Genomic DNA, 23,898 nt, shown 5'->3' on the forward strand with positions numbered 1-23,898 from the left:
GTTTGGGTAAGGTGGGTAGGTGGAGCTGAGACACAGACCAGGCAGAATCTAATTGAATAGAGGAACATGCTTAAGGGGGGAGGAATCTTTCTATGCTGTCCACACCACAAGAAGGGTTTAAAAACATTCTGGAACTTTCTATTCATTGCTGGCCACTGAAGAACCCTGAGCGTATTGCTGAAAAGAGACATTGGGCTGGATTCTCTGACCTCGCCCGTGGCTAGGATTCTCCAGTCCCGCTGCTGTGAATAGAGATTTGTCTGAGTGCCAAATTTTCCCTTCTTGCTGGCAGCAGAGGTGGGGTGTACAACATTGGAGAATTCTGCTCATTTTGTCGAAGCTTTTCATCCGGCACTCATCAGGACAATTGTAAGAATACTTAGGTGATGGCCTAGTGGTATTATTGCTAGACTATTAATCCAGAAACTCAGCTAATGTTCTGGGGACCTGGGTTCAAATCCCGCCACAGCAGGTGGTGGAATTTGAATTCAATAAAAAAAGTCCGGAATTAAGAATCTACCCTTGTCGATTGTCGGAAAAACCCATCTGGTTCACTAATGTCCTTTATGGAAGAAATCTGCTGTCTTTGCTTGGTCTGGCCTACATGTGACTCTAGAGCCACAGCAATGTGGTTGGCTCTCAACTGACCTCCGAGGGCAGCTGGATATGGGCAAGAAATGTTGGCCAGCCAGTGATGCCCGTGTCCCACGAATGAATAAAAACAGTTGGAGGAAACATTGGTATTCTCACAATGTCCTGGTGAGTTGCAATAAAATGTCTGTTTTCAGCAATACTCACGTTCTGTATTTCCAAATTACTATTTTGAGTGTGTAAGACCCAATACCTCCCCCATCCATCGCTGACTAATTTCAACAAGGCTTTATGGAACTTTATTAACATATGTAAGGGGCCTGATGCCTGCTTTGGACACCTTAATAAAGGTGGGCTTCACATACTTAGCCAAAGGGACCGAGACCTGTGCAGAATCTCATTGAGAAATTGATAACTCCACTTTCACTTTCACCTGGAAAAGGCAGGAGCAGTGCAGACTAAATTCTACCGAGTGTCTAAATCAGAGCAGCCAATGCGATGGTTCATTCCTCCACCTTGCTATAATTGTACCTCAGTGAGCCTGCCTATCAACACTGGAGCCAGAGCCTTTGAGTTTAGCACAACAAACTTGATCAAAGTTGCCAGATTTCTTTTACTTTGCGCTGTATTTATTGCTGAAACTGGCCTCTCTGCTATTCACAAACTCTTACTGTCCTCACACTGCTCCCCACCTCAGTTTATAATCTCACATTATTTCTCAAATTATACAAGGATCTTAATCCATAAAATAGAATCAACAACAGCCCACCCAAGAAAAGCTGCTGTTCTCTTGTCAACAATGGGTTTTATAATCGTATTTGTAGAAACAAATCCTCTTTTTGTTCTTTCAGAAAGGATCATTTTGCTCCAGCACAACACAGCAACCTCAGTGAAACTGAAATTGAAGAGTATTGAATAGGAAACATGGGGGAAAGAGGAGTGGAGTAGGACGAACAGGGGAGTGGGACGAATTGGACAGATCTTTCAGAGTCAGCTGAACGGGCTCCTCCTCTGCTGCATGTCTAGCCTCATGCACATCCCCGATTTTAACCACTCCACCACTTCAATTGCTTAGTCTTAAACCCTGGAGCTCTGTCCCTCAACCTTTCTGTCTCTCTATCTCTCTCTCTCCTCCTTTTAGATGCTCTTAAAACCTACTTCTTTGATCAAGCTTTAGATCACCTGTTCTAATATTTCCTTACGCAGCTTGGTTTCAAATTTTGACTGATAAATGCTGCTGAAGTTGTTTTGGACATTTTATTGCTTTAAGGGTGCTATATAAATGCAAGTTGTTGTTGAATGACTTAACTTGGTCCAGGAGAGGTGCACTTAGTATTGCCTTGTGCATGATGGGATTTTCTGGCCTCATCGAATCATAGAATCCCTACAGTGCAGAAGGAGGCCATTTGGCCCATCGAGTCTGCACTGACCACAATCCCACCCAGGCCCTATCCCCGTAATCCCACACATTTACCCTGCTGGTCCCCCTGATTCTATGGGGCAATTTAGCATGGCCAATCTACCTAACCTGCACATCTTTGGATTGTGGGAGGAAACCGGAGCAACCGGAGGAAACCCACGCAGACACGGGGAGAATGTGCAAACTCCACACAGACAGTGACCCAAGCCGGAAATTGAACCTGGGTCCCTGGCGCTGAGAGGCAGCAGTGCTAACGACTGTGCCACCGTACCACCTCACTTGTCCCGAAACCGCAAAATCTTGCCCGAGGTCAATGGACCTTCCCATGGTTCGCCCCTCGCCCGTTCCAATTCCCGTGGCGGACGGGGTGGTCAATTTCCGGCCAATGGAATTAATGTAAGGTGGGGCTGAGGCACTAGGGCTCCATGTCAGACCATTGGAAAGTGTTTATGATATTGATTCACTGGGATGGTAAGTTATGAGGACACGTTACATGGATTAGACTTGAATTTTGAAGATTAAGGCTTGGTTTAGTTGAGGTGTTTTAGGTGACTGAAGGATTTGGTGAGGTCGATAGAGAGAATCTGTTTGCTCTGGGGAAGGGGAGAGACCAGAGCAAGGGGGCAGAACCTTAAAATTGCAGCCAGGTCATTCCTGGGGGATGTCAGGAAGCACTTCCTCACACAATCCGGAACCCTCCGTCCCAACGCAGCAAGTCAACTGCAAATTTCAAAAACAAGGTGGATTTTTTTGTTGGATTGGGGGATTAAATGGATCTGAAACCAAGGCTTGGAAATGGAATTGATATTCAAATCATTTGTGAGTTAATAGAATGGTAACAGGTTTGAGTGGCTGAAAGGTCTCCTTCTGCTTCTTTGTTTCAGCATGGCCTAGGGTGACTCTCCATCCACTTGCCCTCCCTTGGCAGATTGTAGAGACATGGCCCGTATGGTGGACAGGAACCCACCTCAGTGCCACTCTGGGAGCACTGAGATGCTAACTCACCGGGTCACACAGAAACAACCATCTTTTCACCAATTCTTAACCAGCCCTTGGTTACAAACTGGGAGAGCCGTGTGATGTTTGCAATTAAATATTTTATTCTTGTTCTATTCTTGGGATTGTGATTCCTAACCTATCTCAGTGACGTTGGCAAAGATCCTCTCACCGTTGTTGTTCTTTGCTCCACCATTATTACTATGTTCTTACTAATTTAGTCCTTCATTGCCACCAATTGAGGACTCCAATGAGACCCCTGCTCCCTATCCTACTGCAATCAGGCACCCAACAGGAAACCCCTTTCACAATGTCAGCCCCTCCTCAGTGCTCTCAATGGTGCGGTGAGGCGGATGATCTCATTTTGAGGTCGTTGCTGAGCCACTAATGGCAAGTAATTGATTCTCCCACATGTAAAAAAACCATCACCCATTAACGTATCCATCTGCTGAATCACCAAACCCTGATCCCCTCTGTGTCCTGTGCACCAGGGATGATTATGGTTCAATTTATTCAATTAATTGTGGACACAACTTCTTCACATAATTTTAGCAGCCCATTTTACAACTCAATGACTTCAATACAAGTGAAAATGAGAAGTTGTGTAACTGGCTGCCCAGACACTATCACCCAATTTACACTATCACAGAAACTGAAGATCTAGTGTAAAGAGCCTTGTGCCCTTGCTGGGGTAGTTTCCAATGTTATGCATTTCACAGGGAGCTTTCAGTGGAGTAACATGGAATCTTGTTGATAGAATGCTGCATTTTTACTTTGCAGACCTGACTGAGAGTCCAACTGCTTCTCAGAGCCCCTGGGCTTTGACTGCTCATAAATCGTTGGCTGAAATGAGACTGTCGTTAATGGATCATCAGGGCTGGGATCAACAACATGATCAGCTCGAGAAGTCTTTGGATCAAACCACAATAGCAGAGAGCCCAGCGAGGGTTGCCATGACAGAGGCAGGAGAAATGGACACAAGCGGTAAGCTGAAGAACAATGTAGGGCCCAGTATCTAATTAATCCAGAGAAGAACAGTTCAAATCCCATAACCTGAAATTAAAAAGCTGGTATTAAACTTAATGGTCCATGAATCTGTCAGATTAAAAACTTGACTGATGTTTGTTAGGAAAATAGTCATAGGAAGAGTGGGATGCCATTCAGCCCCTCATGTCTGTCCTGCCATTTCATGAGATCATAAATTATCTGTATCTTAACCCATCTTGATCCTGTGATCATTAATACCCTTGTGCAACAGAAGTCTATCAATCTCTCCTTCCCTGGTCTGAATCTACGCACCGACACTGTAACTCTCCAATGGCCTGGCAACCAATCAAACAAAGAGGAAGGTCCACCATCAGCTTCTGACCCTTGTCCTAGTAATTTCACGCATTCCGTTGGTACAGTTTGTAACACGATTGTCAAAACCTGTTGCATTGGAGGTGACTTGGTGAAATTCAGTCTCTAAAAAAAACGATGGGAGTAATTTTCGATGGTTCTATGGTTCTGCCAGTCAGACTTTTCTCCTGAATTGCAAGTGTCACACTCAAATTTTGCTGTCACGCTTCAGGAAGCCACAAAGGGAACTCCCCACACTAAATATCAGAGCCAGAATATCATAGAATCCTTACAGTGCAGAAGGAGGCCATTCGGCCCATTGAGTCTGCATTGATCACAATCCCACCCAGACCGTATCCCCATAACCCCATGCATTGACCCTAGCTAGTCCCTCTGACACTAAGGGGCAATTTAGCCTGGTCAATCCACCTAAGCCGCACATCTTTGAAGTGTGGGAGTAAACTGGAGCATCCGAAGGAAACCCACGCAGACACGAGGAGACACAGACAGTGACCCAAACCGGGAATCGAACCCGGCACCGTGCTGCCCCTTCAGCCTCTTTCGCAATCCCTGTAGCTACTCACCCAATGTTTGCTCTGAAGCGATTAACTGTGACCTTTGCGCACTTACATGTCAGCACCTAACGAACATTTTGGGCCAGAAATTTCCTCCAAACTCCTGCTCTGTTACTGTGACTCACCCAGAAGAGTGTTGTTCGGAGTATCCACCACCCTGCTGGCTAAATTATCGGAGCAGACTGGGAGCAGGTCTGAAATTGGACAGTGGCTTCCAGCACATCCATAGCTGAACTCTAGAACCTGCTTGAGATGCTGCACCAATGGCGCAGGGATGGGATTTCACCCTCTGGCTCCCCATTCAAATACACTAAATTACATTGTGTTCCTATACTGACATCAGAGATAAAGGCCAGTATTTTGCAGCCGTTCACGCCGGCCGGATCTTCTGGTTCCCCCCCTGGCAGCGAGGGGTGCAATTAACAGGAAACCTGGTTGACAACGGCGGGAGCAGAAGATCTCATCGCCGGCCAATGAAAGGCTGCCACCACGAAACATGTGATGGATTGTGTGGGAAATTCCATCCATAGAATAAACTTGCCATAGAAAGTTAGAGCCCGCCCATTTCAGTCAAATTGCCCTTTAAGCAATGTGATTAGTCTTAGTCGCTGCTAAACAATTTCCCTGACACTGAAAATTAACCTTTACAAGTGTGTGGTCTCATGCCTTCACATTTTACTTACAAAAGCGGTCTCAAAAGTGAAAATGCAGGGATATTGTTTTCACTCTTTCTATCTCTTTCTCAATGTTCTCATAATCCACCTTTCTTTCTCTCTGTTTTGCCTTTTGTTTCTGATTTGACCTTGAATTCACTACTCTGACAATTCTGGATCTGACTCTGCGTGCCTTATGAGGGATTTTTTGTTGTGGGTGGTTAAGGAGATGCACAGTTGTTTTCCCTGTCCACACAAATCACAGATCCCCTGAAGACATCTGGTTGGATATCCCACTGACAGCAAATTGCTCGGCCAATCCCAATGGAAAGTCTATGGGCAAGGTGCAAGCTTAACAAATGGGGAGCAGAATATCCCTCTTACTATAAATTATTATTACTGTAGGGGGTTTCATAAAATCATGCAGTACAGAAGGAGGCCAGTTGTCCCCTTGTGCCAATGTCAGCCCTTAGAAAGAGCTTTCCAACTCATTCCATTTCTCTGCTCTCTTTCCGTAATCCAGCAAATGTCTCCTTTTCAAATATCTATCAATTCTGGTTTGAAACATACTATTATTTTTTGTTCTTTCATGCACCACATTCTAGTAATTGTTCAGGTAATACAACACGTTTCACTTTCCTTTTCTGCCTGAATCCTTATTGCTGTTCTCTATTTCTGTTCAAGTCCTTTCTGCATCAAGATCCAATCTTTACCTATTTCTGCCCATTCGAAACCTGTAATTCTCCACGGGGCTCTGTCTTTTCACACATATCATGGTCCTGACCAACAATTGGTAGGATTAATTAGCAATTATCCTGTATAAATCAGTGCCTCCTCAATGGTTAATGTGGCCGTTCCGTCGTAACATAAATGTCAGGGGACCTGTGCATTCCAAACACACTGTGAACAGTGACACACTGCTTTGTAACATTCTCCACAGTTTCATTGGATGAGAATGTTTGAGATGCTAAAATCCAGATCTGTTTGGCTGACAAGATTACAAAAGCAAAATAAAAACTGCAAAAAATGCTGGAAATGCTCAGTCGGTCAGGCAGCGTCTGTGGATTGGAACAGAGTTAACATTTCAAATCAACGACCTTCCAGCAGAACGAAGAAAGCTCAGAAATCTGAGATTTTAAACAAGTGAAATGGGGGAGAGTGGATAGAGAAGGAAAGGGAGATACGTGATTGGGTGGAAGACAGGAGGGATTAAAAGATGTGTGGGTTAGATGGATTGGCCGTGCTAAGTTGCCCTTTAGTGTCAGGGGGACTAGCGAGGGTAAATGCGTGGGGTTATGGAGAAAGGGCCTGGGTGGGATTCTGGTCGGTGCAGACTCGATGGGCTGAATGGCCTCCTTCTGCACTGTCGGGATTCTTTGATTCTATGATTAAATGATGAAAGAGTTGATGGTGCAAGGCCAAAGAGAGAGTTCATGGGGCAAATAAAGAAAATTAAGCCTTCCGAGAGGCAGATTTACAGTTTGTGGGGCGCTGTGCCCAGCTTCATTTTCAGGCCCCCTCTGCCCCAGGATCTGGTGGCTGAAGCCCACCCCTTGCAAACACCCTCACTTCCCCACCCCTCAGACACTCAAAATTGATTGAGGGATAGATATTTGTCAGAAGCAGTGTCCTGGGATTTTGTACATCCACCCGAGAATGGATGTGGCCTTGGTTTAACACCTCATCGAAAGGAGTTCAATCCAGATAAATGCGAAGTGATGCATTTTGGTAGAACTAACGTAGGGGGGAGCTATACGATAAATAGCAGAACCATAAAGGGTGTAGATACGCAGAGGGACCTGGGTGTGCAAGTCCACAGATCCTTGAAGGTGACGTCACAGGTGGAGAAGGTAGTGAATAAGGCATATGGCATGCTTGCCTTTATAGGATGGGGCATAGGGTATAAAAGTTGGGGTCTGATGTTGCAGTTGTATAGAACGTTGTTTTGGCCGCATTTGGAATACTGCGCCCAATTCTGGTCGCCACACTACCAGAAGGATGTGGAGGCTTTAGAGAGAGTGCAGAGGAGGTTTACCAGGATGCTGCCTGGTATGGAAGGGCTTAGTTATGAGGAGAGATTGGGTAAACTGGGGTTGTTCTCACTGGAAAGACGGAGGATGAGGGGTGACCTAATCGAGGTGTATAAAATTATGAAAGGCATAGATAGGGTGAACGGTGGGAAGCTTTTTCCCAGGTCGGTGGTGACGTTCACGAGGGGTCATCGGTTCAAGGTGAAGGGGGGGAGGTTTAACACGGATACCAGAAGGACGTATTTTACACAGAGGGTGGTGGGGGCCTGGAATGCGCTGCCGGGCAAGGTGGTGGAGGCAGACACACTGGGAACGTTTAAGACTTATCTAGATAGCCACATGAACGGAGTGGGAATGGAGGGATACAAAAGAATGGTCTAGTTGGACCAGGGAGCGGCGCGGGCTTGGAGGGCCGAAGGGCCTGTTCCTGTGCTGTATTGTTCTTTGACTGCATTTCCAACAGTACTGCGCTTCCCCAACACTGCACTGAAACATTAGCTGTGCACCCGCAACCTATTGACCCAGCAATGAGAGTGCTACCTACTGAGTCATGGCTAATAGTCCACCATTTGTAACATTTCCCTGACGTCACACTCCTAACAGGTTATTTAAAAAAAAGGAAACTAAATGGTGGTAACAGAGTGATTAGAGTTGCTCACAGGAGATGATGTGGATCAATGTTCTTTTACCATCGCTCATTGTCTCACTAATTCACAACACTGTTGTCAGATGCCAGATTAGTTTGCAGTCATGTCAGAAAAGCTTGGCACTGTGAGCAATTCATCATCCTTTCCTGGCAGGCTTCCCTCCTCACTATCCATCTGACAATTCCTCAGAATGTAAGCTAGTGTCTGCCTGGAGCTATAATGAGGAAGACAAGCATCAAAACGGTCACACAATGATGAGCGATACATTAAAGAACAAGGTAAGACACGAGTAACATTTTCTCCTGATACAAAGATAAGCAATCAATGTAATCCATTTAATGAAAGCTGCATTATACGGGCATTTCAAGCTGTTTCTCAGCAAGATTCTCATCTGGTAAATTAAACTAGAATATTTGCACTTACAAATTTTGATTGTTACTTTGACAGGTTTGTTTCTCTTTTAATAAATGTCTTTAACTTCTTAAAAATTTGTTTATGGGATGTGGGCATTGCTGGCTAGGTCGGCAGTTATTGCTCAGTCCTAATTGCCCCTGAGAAGGGGCTGGTGAGCTGCCTTCCTGAATTCCAAAAGCAAAAATCTATTGGAATCGTTGCTGCATGTTTGACCGTTTTTCTCCCACCTCTAATTTTTATGAGTAAGTGGCTGGCTATCCTGGCTCAGCATTGTCTCTGATTCATAAGGTTTTGCATCAAGTCCCACTCTGGATGCAGTACTGAGAGTAAAAGATCCCATGGCTATTCCTTTGAAGATGAACAGGAGAGCTTCCCCATGTGTCCTGGGCCAATATTTCTCCTTCAAGCAACATGACTGAAACAGATTAGCTGCTTGTTACTTCACTGCTGTTGGTGGGATCTTGCTGTGCACAAATAGTCTGCCACACATCTGCATTACAACAGTGACTACACTTCAAAAGGACTTCACTGCTTGTTAGGTGCTGTGGGATGTCTTGAGGTTTTGAAAGGTGCCATATAAATACCAGCCTTCCTGCATTTTCTTTTCTCGATAGCAGCAACAGCATCGACTGACTTGGGAAAACTTCCATCTCCCTGTACCAATTCTCGATGTACTGCATTAGGAGAGAAGCCCATTTTTAAAATTAATTTGTTCTTAGCATGGTTCCAGCAACCTCTAGTCACTTAGCTTTTCAGAATCAGCTAGCTGTTCCATTTGAGTTATGAAAGAACTCAGTGTAGCCAGACACGCTGAGCCCGATTTTACCATCAAGTTGCACCTGTTTTCGGGTGTGAAAACCTGGTAAAGTCGGGCGTGAGGTGAGTAGCGCGATCTGCAACCGCCTCCGTGCCCGTTACCCCTTTACCAAGTGCCTAAAATGGCGGCGATCGGGACCGCACCCAAAACGGGAGTGACGGCAATTTAAATGCATTTGAATGTATTTAACTTGAATTAATGGGCTGGACGCCCAACTTTACCGGCACTTCCCCTTTACCACCGCTTTCGCCAATCCTGAATCGGCGCGAATCAGACATGCTCCATAAAAGTCCGATTTGGGCGCTCCATCAGTGAGGGTTAGCGAGGAGGTAAGAGCATAGCGTCTGACGGCTCTCTGCTACTCACGGGTGTCACGTTGTTGTGGCCATTTTCTGTCTCGGGTCGGTGGCGACTCTGCAAGTACATGGGGGGGGGGTGGGGGGCTTTGCAAGTGTGTGAGGGGGTGGAGGAACTGTTGCTCTTCAGGGTTTCCAATGTCCGATTTGCAGCACGGACCCGGATCTCAGCACTGACCTCGGGTTTTGCGGTGTTGCTGGGTCCTAGTGCACTCAGCTCACTTCCAGCTGAAGGATGTGCACAAGTCCTTGCAAATAGCAGAGCTGCAGCCTCTCAACTATGCAAGGAGCTGTCATTGTGGGGAGCATGTGGCTGGGAGAATTGGGGGGGGGCTGTGACTGTGGGGAGCATGTGGCTGGGGGAATTGGGGGGGCTGTGATTGTGGGGAGCATGTGGCTGGGAGAATTGTGCGGGCTGTGATTGTGGGGAGCATGTGGCTGGGAGAATTGGGGGGTGGCTGTGATTGTGAGGAGCATGTGGCGGGGGGAATTGGGGGGTATGGACAGTGACTGTTGATGTGCTAGGGGCAAGCAGCATTCCATAACCTCTACATGTGTTCCTCTCCATCTCTCCCCGCCTCCCCCTTCAGAGTGACAACATGGCTTTTTCCACGCAACCAATCGATCTTGCTGTTCTTGCTGCTGGAGCTGAGGAGGAGGAGCTGAAGGAAGAATTGCGGGCCCAGGAGGCCCAGGCCTTACCACTTGCAGGACCAGAGGGAGATGACCACCAGAGGCAGGAGGTGGCCACCATTCACCCAGAGGGGGCCCGTAGGAGAAGGAGGGAGCAGAGACCCCGGCAGTTCCGTGCACGAGTGTTCTTTGACCAGAAGTCGGACACCGTGTGCCGCCGACATATCCAACTCCGAAAGGAGACAGTGCAACACCTGCTGCAGGACCTGGCACCTCAGAGCAGGGGCGGGGCACCCACTCTCGGTGACTGTCAAGTTGACGGCTGCTCTAAACTTCTACGCGACTGGTTCTTTCTAGACCCTGAGAGGAGATGGCTGTGGCATCTCCCAATCTGCCATGCACACCTGTGTGAGGCAGGTCACAGAAGCCCTGTATGCCCAGACTGGCCAGTTCATCAACTGCAACCTGGACCAGGCGCAGCAGGGAGCCCTGGCTGCAGGATTCGCAGCCGTTGTGGGGATGCCTAACGTGCAGGGGGCCATCGACTGCAGACACATCACCCTCAAGGCCCCCTACAGAATCCACGGAGATTTGTAAATAGGAAGGGGTTCCACTCCCTGAATGTTCAGCTTGTGTGTGACCATAACATGACCATCATCCACGTCTGCGCCAGGCATCCAGGCAGCGTGCATGGCAGCTTCATTGTCAGATGCTTGGACATCCGAGAAGTATTCGAGGAGCCCAGGCCGCGGGAGTGGCTCCTGGGTGATATGGGTTACCCGCTTCGGACATGGCTGATGACGCTTGTGCGGTGGTCTGTGTCTGAGGCGGAGACCCGCTATAATGAGGCCCATGTAGCCACCCACGCGATAGTGGAGAGGTGCTTGGGCTCCTCAAGATGCGATTCCGGTAAGGGATCTGAAACCCCCATACAGGGCCCTGGGGCAGGTGGGGTGGGGGATGAGAGGGAATCGCATGTGGAGGCCTGGGGAACCAATGGCTTCCTTTTCTCAGTGGCACAGCATTGAGGGGCCTCCCCAGACTGACATCAACATGAAGCATCGCTCCGGCGATCAATGGAAGAGGATTCATAATTGAGACAAATTAGTTACAGGTGGGTGGTGAAAAACCATTTATTTACAATAAAGGTGTTTAAATAAGATGTTCTAACTAAAACTTGTGAACAGAAAACGTTAAGGTGCTTAAATATCTTTCTAACTAGTGCAGCCCTTCACCCGTGCCATCTCAGTGCAACTACAACTTCCTAACCTTACGTGGCCTACCACTATGTCTCAGTGACTCCCCAGAATGTACATCGGAGGTGGAGGGGACCAGCTGCTTACCTCGCCCCATGGTCTGTGATGCGTGTGGTGGGTGTCCTTTGGAGGCCCTGGACCTTGAGGGCCCTGGCCGGCTTCCAGGTGTCTGGGATGTTTTCATGACACCCTCTTCATCCCGCTGCCCCTGAGATGCCCCGGTGTCAGGAAGGGGGGTAGTCAGTAGGTGCAGCCACAGCCAGAGTCTCCTGGCTGGAAGGCCCCGACATGGGCTCAAGCCCTTCCTCCTCCCTTGGGGTTCCTGTGGCCCCCTGGGTCACTCTATGCGATGGCGGTGCTTCTGCAGTGAGCTCCAGAAGCCCCAGCATCACCTGGCCCTGCCAGTCCTGGAGGACCACCTGCGTCCTATCCATGGTGGTCGAGCCCTCTGCAATGGCCACTTGAGTCGGGGGCCACCTCTCAATGACTGCAGCAAGTGCCCTCTGAGACTGGGCCATGCTCTGCAATCCCTCAGCCGTGGCCCTCTGAGACTGGGCCACATTCTCAAGGGCTGCTGCCATAGCCTGCTGTGTCTCAGAGCTGTCCCGCTGGGTCTCCCGCAAGCTCTCGAGCCTCTCAGCCATGGGTCGCAGAATCTCGAGAAGCCTGTTCAGTCCCTCAGCTGTGGCCCTCTGTGACTCAGACGCAGCCCTCTGGGACTCTGCTGTGACTCGGCCATCGCTTGGAGCATACCATTCATGGTGAGGATCCCCTGCCCCAGGCTTTCCACTGCAGACACCACCCTTGCAGTGTTGGCTTGGGAAGCACGCAAGACAGGCAATAGCTGGTCCACCTGAAAGCTTTGGGACTCCTCCCAACAGCCTTGCAGTCGGTCCAGTGTGGCCGTCAACCCCTCCTGCATTCCCTGGCCCTGTTGCTGCATCTCCAGTAGCTGAGGGAGATGCGTAGGGTAGAGGGATTAGTGGGTAAAATATGTAGGGATATGGGGGTAGGGCCTGGGTGGGATTGTGGTTGGTGCAGACTCGAAGGGCTGAATGGCCTCTTTCTGTACTTTAGGGTTTCTATGATTTCTATGATCTCGGAGGCCCAGCAAGTAGCCTGGGGCCAGCTGAGTCCTCGCCTCTGGCAGGCCTTCGCATGTCAGAGGTCTCGGACGTTCCCTCCTCTACCCGATGTACATTATCAGATGTGTCGTGCTCACCAGAGAGTGACCCAGAAGCCTCAACACTAACTGAACCCACTGACGTGTCAGTATCTGGGATGGTGAGCTGTGAGGTGAAAGCTGATGCCATAACGGTGCCACCCTCGGAGGTCCCTTAACCCTTATCCTCCGAGGACTCGTCCGAGCTGTCTGGACCGGGATGGGCGGGACCTATAGCCAAGGCCTGTCGTCCAGAAAGCCTCGGGGCATCTGGATCTGCCCCTGCAACACCGGACACAAGGTTAAGTACAAGGGAGAGAGAGGAATCCGGGATGCCAAACACATAATTCGAATTTCTCCATTGAACATAGAACAAAGCACCAAAAACATTACATCACAGGAACAGGCCCTTCGGCCCTCCAAGCCTGTAGCGACCAGGCTGCCCATCTGATTTGTAACTCCCAACCCTTCCAGGGACTCTATGCCTCTATTCCTATCCCATCACATAGCTGTAGAGATGCCCCTTAAAGGTCACTATTGTATCTGCATCCACAATCTCCCCCGGCAGCGAGTTCCGGGCACCCACTATCTTCTCTGTGCAAATAAACATGCCTTATACATCTCGTTTAAACATCGCCTCTCGCAGCCAAAACCCGTGCCCCGAGAAGTCGCCTCGAAGTGATTGAAGGAATGATAGGTAGTCACGTCTTGATGGCAACCCGACCATGCTGTCGCTGACAGCCCGCATCTCCCCTTCCCTTGACAACTCCAGCGCCTGCTCCTCAAAGTGGGTGAGGACCCGGAGGTCTGGCTCACCACCCCCTGTCTCTGTCCTCTCATGGGTGTTGTGCTCGGTCTTCTCCTGTGGAGACAGAAGGAGCCATGAAGGAAATGATGGTGTGACTCCTGCAGAGTATCAGGTGGTGGCCCTTAGAGGGCAAGCACAGTGGGGCTCTTGGGAGGGAAAGGAAGGAACTGCTTGGGGGTCAGGAGCTGGAAGCGTACAGGGTGCTGGGGATGATGCTGGGGGTGATTTGGAGGAAGATGCAAAATGGGGTTCAGCTCTCACCCTTGCTGCACGGATGAGGTCATTGAGTTTTTTCCGGCACTGCTTCCCGGTTCGGGGGGGCCAGTGCCCTGGCACTGACCGAGGCGGCGACTTCCTCCCAGGCTGCATTTCCATCAGCCCCCCTGGGTCTGCGTCCTCCTGCGGGGAAGAGGCTGTCCCGCCTCGCCTCTACTGCATCCAGTAGCCTCCCCAGGTCGCCTTCAGAAAATCGGGGCTGGTCGTGCGCACATTCTGTGTAGGAATGCCTGCCTGCCTGTCCGTTCTGGAGTTTTTAATGGAGCTGCCCCTCGTTAGGGCAGATCAGCTGCAGGCAGTCTGGCAGAGCATTCCAGCAAGTTCCATGCAGTTTGCCTGATAGCATTGAGGGGAAGGCAAGTGAGCACTTGCATTTGTGCTGATGGGGAGAGGGTGGGTTGGGGGGTGGGGGAGGGGGGGTGCACAGTGGATCAGTGCCTCAATGATTGGGGACAGGGGAGAGAGAGGGAGGTGTCACACAGCCATCAGAGTCCGGAGGAGATGGGGGCCTTGAGTGGGAGGGTCCGGGGTGAGGGGGAATCACCCTGCCTGATATCTATAGGGTGGAGGAGGGAGGGTGGATCACTCTGCCTGAGATGAGTGAGGGGGAAGGGGGGAAGGAGCTACGATCGGTCTGGGTGGCAGGCAGGTGGGGGGATAAGGGGCTCAGTAATGTTGTGGGGGTGGGGCAATGTCTGTGGAGGCCAGGGGGAGGCATTATTTGGCCTGGGCGCGATGTGACGGGGGAACAGCATCCTATCATTTTTTTTGTGAGCATGCGCAGTTGGAGGCGCCGATCGGAGCTGCAGGGTTTTGAGTGCGATAAACCCCGCCCACAGGCTTCTGCAGCGTGATTCGGAATCGCTGATATTTTTTCAGGCAGAGTGTGTATGGAGGCGCCTGAGGACGGGTCTCAAAGTCGGATCTGAAACACTCCCAGATTCAAGTCCGCCCGGCACTTGGAATCAAAATGGTAGAATCGGGCCGGCTGTGTCCTTTCGCTGCGCCCTCTGGGTGTTGAGTATGTGGCTGCTGAGATCTGCCTTACCCACAGGAATGCACACATTCCTCTGGTGTGAACCCTGAGGAAGATCCTTGCTGAACTGAGGATTGATCCCGTACAAGTTTCCACTAACGCCTGTGTTCAGACTGACCTTGTGCCTGCTCTCCTGTTCCACAGGTGTTGTACCAGTTTTGTGAATCAAACAGTGATGGGATTCTGTCCATGCGCTACAGGCCAGTAGTTACAGCATTGCAGAGTGTCAATGAATCATTTGATCCCCTGAGACTGTTTATTTCTCCATCTGTTGTATCTCCATCTGTCCTTTCATATATCCCATCATACTCAGCTTTTGTGTGCCTTTCTTTTAATTACTTCTCTCTCACATGCATCCATGTAAATGACATGCACACGTTCACACACACGTATGCACACACACCACACATAAATACATAAACACCTTCACACACATCTACACAGACATACACATTTATATATATATGTACACACACATATGCATGCACAGACGACACACATTGATAAGTACACACACACGCACAGACATACACATTTACATATATGTATACACACACACACACACACACCTTTTACTCTCACCTCAAGTACACCCCAGTGACTGTTTGGGATGTGTTCACAGTTGGAAAAGTATTAAGCAGTGGGTAGCACTTTCTAAACACAGAGAAAGAGAGAGGAGACAATGGGAGAGGAACATTAAGGGTAGCAATTCCAAATGATTTTCCTCAACAGTTGTTCTCGGAAACACTTGAACAACCTCCTTACTTGTTGCTGGCCAAGGAGATGATCGAAAGTTCATAGAGAAAAGAAGGATTAGTAATGAAATGCTAATTAAAAATCAGGGTGGCTGATTATTTCGAAGGCACCTGGGTCAGATGGAATGAGTCCAAGAGCACTTCAGGACATGAGGCGAGAGTACGGGAGTTGTGTGTAAAAGTTTGTAAAACAGAAGGATAGTGCTAGATGGTTAGAAAACAGTGAATGCAGTCTCAGGTTAAATCAGGAAATTCTAAATATAAATTCACAAAGATCAGACAAAATTAAGAACAATAATTCCAAGGCAGAGTGGGCCCAATATTCTTTTCACCAGTAGAATAGTACAAACAGTGGATATTCCTCCTAAATCAAGACAATAGCAATAGATATTCCTCCCATATCGGGGTAATAAAGCTGGGGTAATCAGCAGCTTTGGAATAAATCTGATGTGTGAGAATCATGAGCACTGGAGCAGAGTTGACAGAGAGTGAATCAGGGGGAGAGTATAACACTCAAACTGTTCCAGCTGCGGAACCCGTTTGACCTCCCAAGAGTACTGATGGAACCCCTGAGAAACATTTATTATATTGAAAAATTAAACGACAAAGAATGACTATTGTTGCGCAATAGGTACAAACTTACAAAAACAAACTGAGGATGTTTCTATATCTTATTTGTATAAATTTATTAGAACAACAATGTTCTGTTACTCAACAAACATTTCCAGGTCTTACCTTTTTGTTATGTTTAATGGGATCTACTCACACACATTCCCTCATTCACACCTATTCTCACACTAACCAATCATATCCACTCTCACACTCACCCAATCTCACCCATTCTCACACTCACCCAATTTCACCCTCACCAACTCTCACCCTGAGCTACCCACACTCACCCACTCTCATCCACCCTCTTCTCAGCCCCTCTGGTCCCCGCTCTTCTTGACCCCCTCTGGGCCCTGGCTCATCTCGCGCCCCCCCGGGTCTCTGGCTCTATTTGGGACCTCTGACCATGGAACCTCTGCAGAGGTTCCACGGAACCCTGGGGTTCGATGGAACCCAGTTTGGGAACTCCTGAAAAATGATCATGACCTGACGAAGGAGAAGCGGATGAAGCCGTGAAATTAGGTTTGGTGAAAGGAAGTTCTTCATCACAATACTGGATCATCCGAGGATAGAGTGTCTGCATGGTTCAGCTACTGGACATGTGCAGGGGAATTCTCCCCTGTGTCCTGGTCAGTAGTTTTCCCTCAAGTAACAGCACTAAAAACAGAATATCCAGTCATTATTGTATTTTCATTTGTGGGATCTTGCTGTGCGCATATCGATTACTACACTTCTTGCATTGACTATACTTCAAAAAAGTACTTCATTGGCTGTGAAGCATTTTGTGATATTGTAAGAATTACATACATAGAATTCCCACAGTGCAGAAGGAGGTCATTCAGCCCATCAAGTCTGCACCAACTCACTGAGTATCTCACCCAGGTCCATCCTATCCTCATAATCCCATAGCTAATCCATTTAACCGACACATCTTGGACACTAAGGGGTAATTTAGCATGACTAATCCACCTAACCTGAACACCTTTGGAGTGTGGGAGGAAACTGGAGCACCCGGAGGAAACCCACACATACACGGGGAGAACTCAACACAGACAGTCACCCAAGGCTGGAATCGAACCTGGGTCCCTGGTGCTGTGAAGCAGCAGTGCTAACCACTGTGCCACTGTGAGATTGTGGTTGGCACAATATAAATACAAGATTCCTCTTCCTTTCTGAGTTTTAATCTCAGTGTGTCCAGTTGCGAAACTGAATGGAAACCAATCTGGCAATTTGGGGATTAGTATCAGAAAAATCCAACTGGTTCACGAATAGCCATCTGGAATGAGAATCCACCCTGTTCCCAGTCTGGCTGACTGGCGACATGAGTCCCACAAGAGTGTGCAGTAACACGGATTATGTAAATGGACCAGTAATCCAGGGCCGGGAGTTCAAATCCCACCCTGGCCATTGGACTATTTATATTAAATTAGTGAAATAAAAACGGAAGTTTGGAAAAAACTAGTAACAGTAATGGTGACCATTTAGAAACTGATTTTTTGTAAAAACCCATCTGGTTCACTAATGCCCTTTAGGGAAGGAAATCTGCTGTCCTTACCTGGTCTGGCCTACATGTGACTCCAGACCCACAGTAATGTGGTTGGTTTTCAACTGCCCTCTGAAATAGCCGAGCGAGACACTCAGTTCTACAGGGATTGGCAAGAAACCATGCCGGTGATGTCCATATCCCATGAATTAATGTTTAAAGATTGACTGATAGTGTTGTCAGGGTAACCAGTGATGAGATATAGATACTGTTTTGCTAGTGTTGTCCACAACGCAAGAACAAATTAACCAAGTGAATGGACTTCTATCTAGGGCGGTTGGATGCAAGGCACTGGAATCAAATCCTTCAATTATTCAATTTGATTTTAGGAATAAACACTCTCAGATGTGACTAATTGTGTTATTTATCGATATTCAACTCGGGACTTGCATTACTGGTTTATTAATTATTATCAAGCACTAAATGTGCCAGATGTTGAGTGTTGAAGAGTTTGATAGCCCAGCTGTGGAAAATGCCTGAAGAGCGACAGTGAATTAGTGTCAATCCCTGACAGCGCAGTTAAAATGTTTGTGAACAGAATTCCCACTCACCTGAAGAAGGGGCTTGGAGCTCCGAAAGCTTGTGTGGCTTTTGCTACCAAATAAACCTGTTGGACTTTAACCTGGTGTTAAACTTCTTACAGCGCAGTTAAACACAGGAACAGGTAAATGTGAACGTCACACTTCACAAAGTGGGAGTTGCTGGAATACAGGACACGTAGGGTAAACATGACCGACATAACTGCGCACCAACCAGAATAGACAGATAGAGCAAACTGACAGAGATATGGAGAGATAAAGATAGTAGACAAAGAGATCGAGAGTGAGTGGTAGCTAGTAGACAGAGATAGAGATAATTGACAGTGAGATAAATGGAGAATTAGACCTCGATCAACAACTCAATTTGGGTACATCTGATCCTCTTCATGTTGTGAAGTCAAATGTCTGCAGAGTTCTGGATGTCTGGTTTCATTGCTGTTGAATCATAAGATGAGTCCAAAGATGCAAAGGTTAGATGGATTGGCCATGCTAAATGTGTGAGGTTGCAGTGATAGGGCGAGGGCCTGGGTGAGACAGAGAATCAGTGCAGACTTGATGGGTCAAATGGCCTCTTCTGCATTGTAGGGATTCTACGATTTCATTATTTCCAATCAATAAGAAGGATATTGCTGTAAGATTATGTTTGGCTGTGTTTTTCAGAACTCTGGATTAATTTTATTTATTTCCATTTAGGCTGCAGCTTGGAACAGTTTGAAGTTTTCCACACAAGGCAGCAATCGACAGTGTTCTACAACCGAGGCATCGTCCCTAACGGAAACAGAGCTCGCTGAGGACATTGACCGTTTTATATCCACTGATTCACCAAATATGGGCGTGGAAGGTTTCCCTTTGCCCTCAGCTGGTACGGTTAACATGATTTTTGGAAAGTGTGATTGAGCAGAAAGACCTTGGTGTCCAGATACACAAACCCTTCAAGGTAGTAGTGCAAATTGATAAGGTAGTTAGGAACAAATTGTGTTTTCCCAGGGTTTATAGATGAGGGATAAAATCTAAAAGTAAAGCCAGCACTTTATAAATTACTGGTTAGGTCCCAGCTGTGGTATTGTGGGTCAATTCTGGGCATCACACTTCAGGAATGATGTAAAGGTCATAGAAAAAGTGGCACAGTGGTTAGCACTGCTGCCTCACAGCGCCAGGGACATGGGTTCAATTCTGGCCTTGGGTCACTGGTAGTGTGGAGTTTGTATGTTCTCCCCGTGTCTGCGTGGGTTTCCTCCAGGTGCTCTGGTTTCCTCCCACACTCCAAAGATGTGAAGTTCAGATGGATTGATCATGCTAAATTCTCCCTCAGTGTACCCGAACAGCATGGGAACAGGCCCTTCGGCCCAACTTGTCCATGCCGCCCTTTTTTTAAAAACCCCTAAGCTAATCCCAATTGCCCACCTTGGGCCCATATCCCTCTATACCCATCGTACCCATGTAACTGTCTAAACGCTTTTTGAAAGACAAAATTGTACCCTCCTCTACTACTACCTCTGGCAGCTTGTTCCAGACACTCACCACCCTCTGTGTGAAAAAATTGACCCTCTGGAGACTTTTGTATCTCTCCCCTCTCACCTTAAGCCTAAGCCCTCTAGTTTTAGACTCCCCTACCTCTGGAAAAAGACATTGACTATCTAGCTGATCTGTGCTCCTCATTATTTTATAGACCTCTATAAGATCACCCCTCAGCTTCCTACACTCCAGAGAAAAAAGTCCCAGCCTATCCAGCCTCTCCTTATAACTCAATCCATCAAGTCTCGGTAGCATCCTAGTAAATCTTTTCTGCACTCTTTCTAGTTTAATAATATCCTTTCTGTAATAGGGTGACCAGAATTGCACACAGTATTCCAAGTGTGGCCTTACCAATGTCTTGTACAACTTCAACAAGACATTCCTGCTCCTGTTTCAATGTTCTGACCAATGGAACCAAGCATGCTGAATGACACTCTGTCCACCTGTGACTCCACTTGCAAGGAACTATGAACATGTACCCCTCGATCTCTTTGTTCTGTAACTCTCCCCAATGCCCTACCATTAACTGAGTAAGTCCTGCCCTGGTTCAATCTACTAAAATGCATCACCTCGCATTTATCTAAATTAAACTCCATCTGCCATTCGTCAGCCCACTGGCCCAATTGATCAAGATCCCATTGCAATTGGAGTTAACTTTCTTCACTGTCCACTATGCCATCAATCTTAGTGTCATCTGCAAACTTACTAATTATGCCTCCTATATTCCCATCCAAATCATTAATATGAATGACAAATAACAGTGGACCCAGCACTGATCCCTGAGGCACACCGCTGGTCAAAGGCCTCCAGTTTGAAAAACAACTCTCCACAACGACCCTCTGGCTTCTGTCAAGAAGCCAATTTTGTATCCATTTAGATACCTCACCCTGGACCCCGTGAGATTTAACCTTATTCAACAACCTACTGTGCGGTACCTTGTCAAAGGCCTTGCTGAAGTCCATGTAGACAACACCAACTGCACTGCCCTCATCTACCTTCTTGGTTACCCCTTCAAAAAACTCAATCAAATTTGTGAGACATGATTTTCCACTCACAAAGCCATGCTGACTGTCCTTAATCTGTACTTGCTTCTCTAAGTGCCTGTAGATCCTGTCTCTCAAAATACCTTCCAACAATTTACCCACCACAGATGTGAGGCTCACTGGCCTGTAGTTCCCAAGCTTTTCCCTGCAGCCCTTTTTAAACAAAGGCACCACATTTGCCACTCTCCAATCTTCAGGCACCTCACCCGTGACTATCGATGATTCAAATATCTCGGCTAGGGGACCGCAATTTCCTCCCTAGCCTCCCACAATGTCCTGGGATATACCTCATCAGGTCCTGGGGACTTATCTACCTTGATGCGCTTTAAGACGTCCAGCACCTCCTCCTCTGTAATATGTACACTCCCCAAGACATCACTATTTATTTCCCTAAGTTCCCTATCATCCATGCTTTTTAAAAGACAAAATTGTACCCGCCTGTACTACTACCTCTGGCACATTATCTTGTTGTGGAGATGCCGGTGTTGGACTGGGGTGAACACAGTAAGAAGTCTCACAACAGCAGGTTAAAGCCCAGCAGGTTTATTTGGCAGCAAAAGCCACTTGCTTTCGGAGCGCTGCTCCTTCCTCCTCCTTACCTGACGAAGGAGCAGCGCTCCGAAAGCTAGTGGCTTTTGCTACCAGATAAACCTGTTGGACTTTAACCTGCTGTTGTGAGACTTCTTACATTATCTTGTTCCAGATACAAGATAAGGAAAGACTTTTATTGGATTGATAGATAAAAACTATTCCCTGTGGGAAATGGGTTAATGGCTTCAAATTCCTATGTTCCGATAAGATCGAGAGGGGAGATAAAGATTTTTTAATGACTCAAAGAGTTGTTGACCTGAAGAGTTGGTGGAAGCTGATTCTGTAAATGATTTTAAAGGCAGCTGGACTGATACTTGAGGATGAGGAATTGACAGGGTTACAGGCAAAAAGTGGGGATATGAGACTAAGTATGACCTAGCCTTTCAAAGAGCTGGCACAGGCACCATGGGCCGAATGGCCTCCAACTGTGCTGTAAGTTTCTGTGATTATAAAATCTCTGAATACTTGTTTTTCCTTTGTCTTATTCTTTGCTTTGTGAATATTGAAAACCTGCCTCCTGAAATCCAGGTGCAAGCTTAATCACCAGCTACCTGATCCTTTGACTATTTACCTGACGCTGCATGAAATGCTCAGCACAACAAGTTCATCTCCTGTAGATGAATGATTTATCCAACTATCACTTGATCCAAACAAATTGAATGACGTGGAGTCATTTGATATCGCACTGTGCCACAAAGCGATCACAGGCAATAATTGCACAGCACTCCATGACATAAACCAGTTTGGTGTTTTCCGTGCAGTTTAATCAAAAGCGAGCAGTCCAAGCAAAAAAAAAGGCATCGCAGGCAAAGGGGAAAAACTATATGATGATGGCCCTGCAAACAGTGGACAAAATATAGCAGGGGGTGACTGATGGGTGTTGAGTGTAATGTTACTCTCTGCTTTTGTCTGCTGTAAGAGTCTTCTTTCTGTTTGCTTTTCCTTCTTTTGAAGTTCATTTTCACACCCATCTGATATTGACACACTGATTCGATGTTGTGGCTCTGTCATGGAAAGGAAGCTAATTTTTTGTTCCATTCCTTTAACTAGGAGCAGTAGGAGTTCGGTTGGTCATCGAGTCTGCTCCTCCATGTTCAGTAAGACCATGGCTATTTCTAACCCATCCCCACTTTTCTGACTTGTGCCCTTGATTTTCTTCAAGTCCAAAAATCTATCGATATTCCAAACTGAGAAACTCAATGACTGAACATCTGTGGCTCAGCAGGGTAGAAAATTATACAGATTTGCAGCCCTCTGAGTGAAGAAATGTCTCCTCATCTCAATCCTAATGAAGAGAAACACAGTCTGTGGAATCAGTGCTTTCCGATTCTACCTGTGAACATTTCAACAATTGGTTGGAGAACCTTGGTTTGTTCCCACTGGAACAACGGAGGTTGAGTGGCGACCTGATAGAAGTCTACAAGATTATGAGGGGCATGGACAGAGTGGATAGTCAGAAGCTTTTTCCCAGGGTGAAAGAGTCAATTACTAGGGGACATAGGTTTAAGGTTTAAAGGAGATGTATGAGGCAAGTTTTTTACACAGAGGGTGGTGGATGCTTGGAACTCGTTGCCGGGGAAGGTAGTGGAAGCATGTACGATAGCGACTTTTAAGAGGTGCCTTGACAAATACATGAATAGAATGGGAATTGGGGGAATGGACCCTGGAAGGGTAGGAGGTTTTAGTTCAAATGGGCAGTGCGGGCTTGGAGGGCCGAAGGGCCTGTTCCTGTGCTGTAATTTTCTTTGTTCTAATAACATTTACATCGCGCATTATTAGGAGCACTATTGTACAACATTTGAAAGCAAGTTATTATGTAAGGAGAATTTAGGACACATGACCAAAAACTTGTTCAAAGAAGAAACTTTTAAGGAGCATCTTAAAATAAGAGAGGTAGTGAGACGGGAAGGTGTAGGGAGAGAATTTCAGAGCTTTGGACCTTGACAACTGTAGGCAAGGGCACCAGGTGGAGTGATTAAAATTGTCATTGGGCAAGAGGAGAAACACCAAGGTCCTGGGTGACCGCAAGGCTGTGGAAAAGATTACCGAGAAAGGGAGAGGATGACACAATGGAGGGATTTGAACATAAGTTTGAGAATTTTGAATTCCATGCAATGCTGATGTATTTAAAGAGGTCTGAGAGCTCTGATAGCCACCTCAATGGGCCCGATTTTACCAAAACTTCGCGCCTGTTTTCGGGCGTGAGATCACGGTAAAGTTGGGCGTTGGGCCTATACCGCGATCTGCACCCGATTCCAAGCAGATCGCGGCCTTACTGACACCCGATTCGAGCGC

At 47.3% G+C, this 23,898-nt stretch overlaps 1 protein-coding gene across 1 annotated transcript in view; it reads left to right on the forward strand.

Annotated features, from left to right (window-relative positions):
* LOC144499038 (uncharacterized) overlaps positions 1-23,898 on the forward strand; it is a 122,878-nt gene that overhangs the window by 55,421 nt on the left and 43,559 nt on the right. The window contains exons 7-9 of the mRNA XM_078221091.1: positions 3,788-3,991; positions 8,404-8,528; positions 19,148-19,316. Of these exons, the coding sequence (XP_078077217.1) occupies positions 3,788-3,991; positions 8,404-8,528; positions 19,148-19,316 (498 nt within the window). The remainder of the gene's footprint in view (positions 1-3,787; positions 3,992-8,403; positions 8,529-19,147; positions 19,317-23,898) is intronic.

The sequence above is a fragment of the Mustelus asterias genome, chromosome 9 (assembly GCF_964213995.1).
Source record: "Mustelus asterias chromosome 9, sMusAst1.hap1.1, whole genome shotgun sequence".
NCBI lineage: Eukaryota > Metazoa > Chordata > Chondrichthyes > Carcharhiniformes > Triakidae > Mustelus > Mustelus asterias.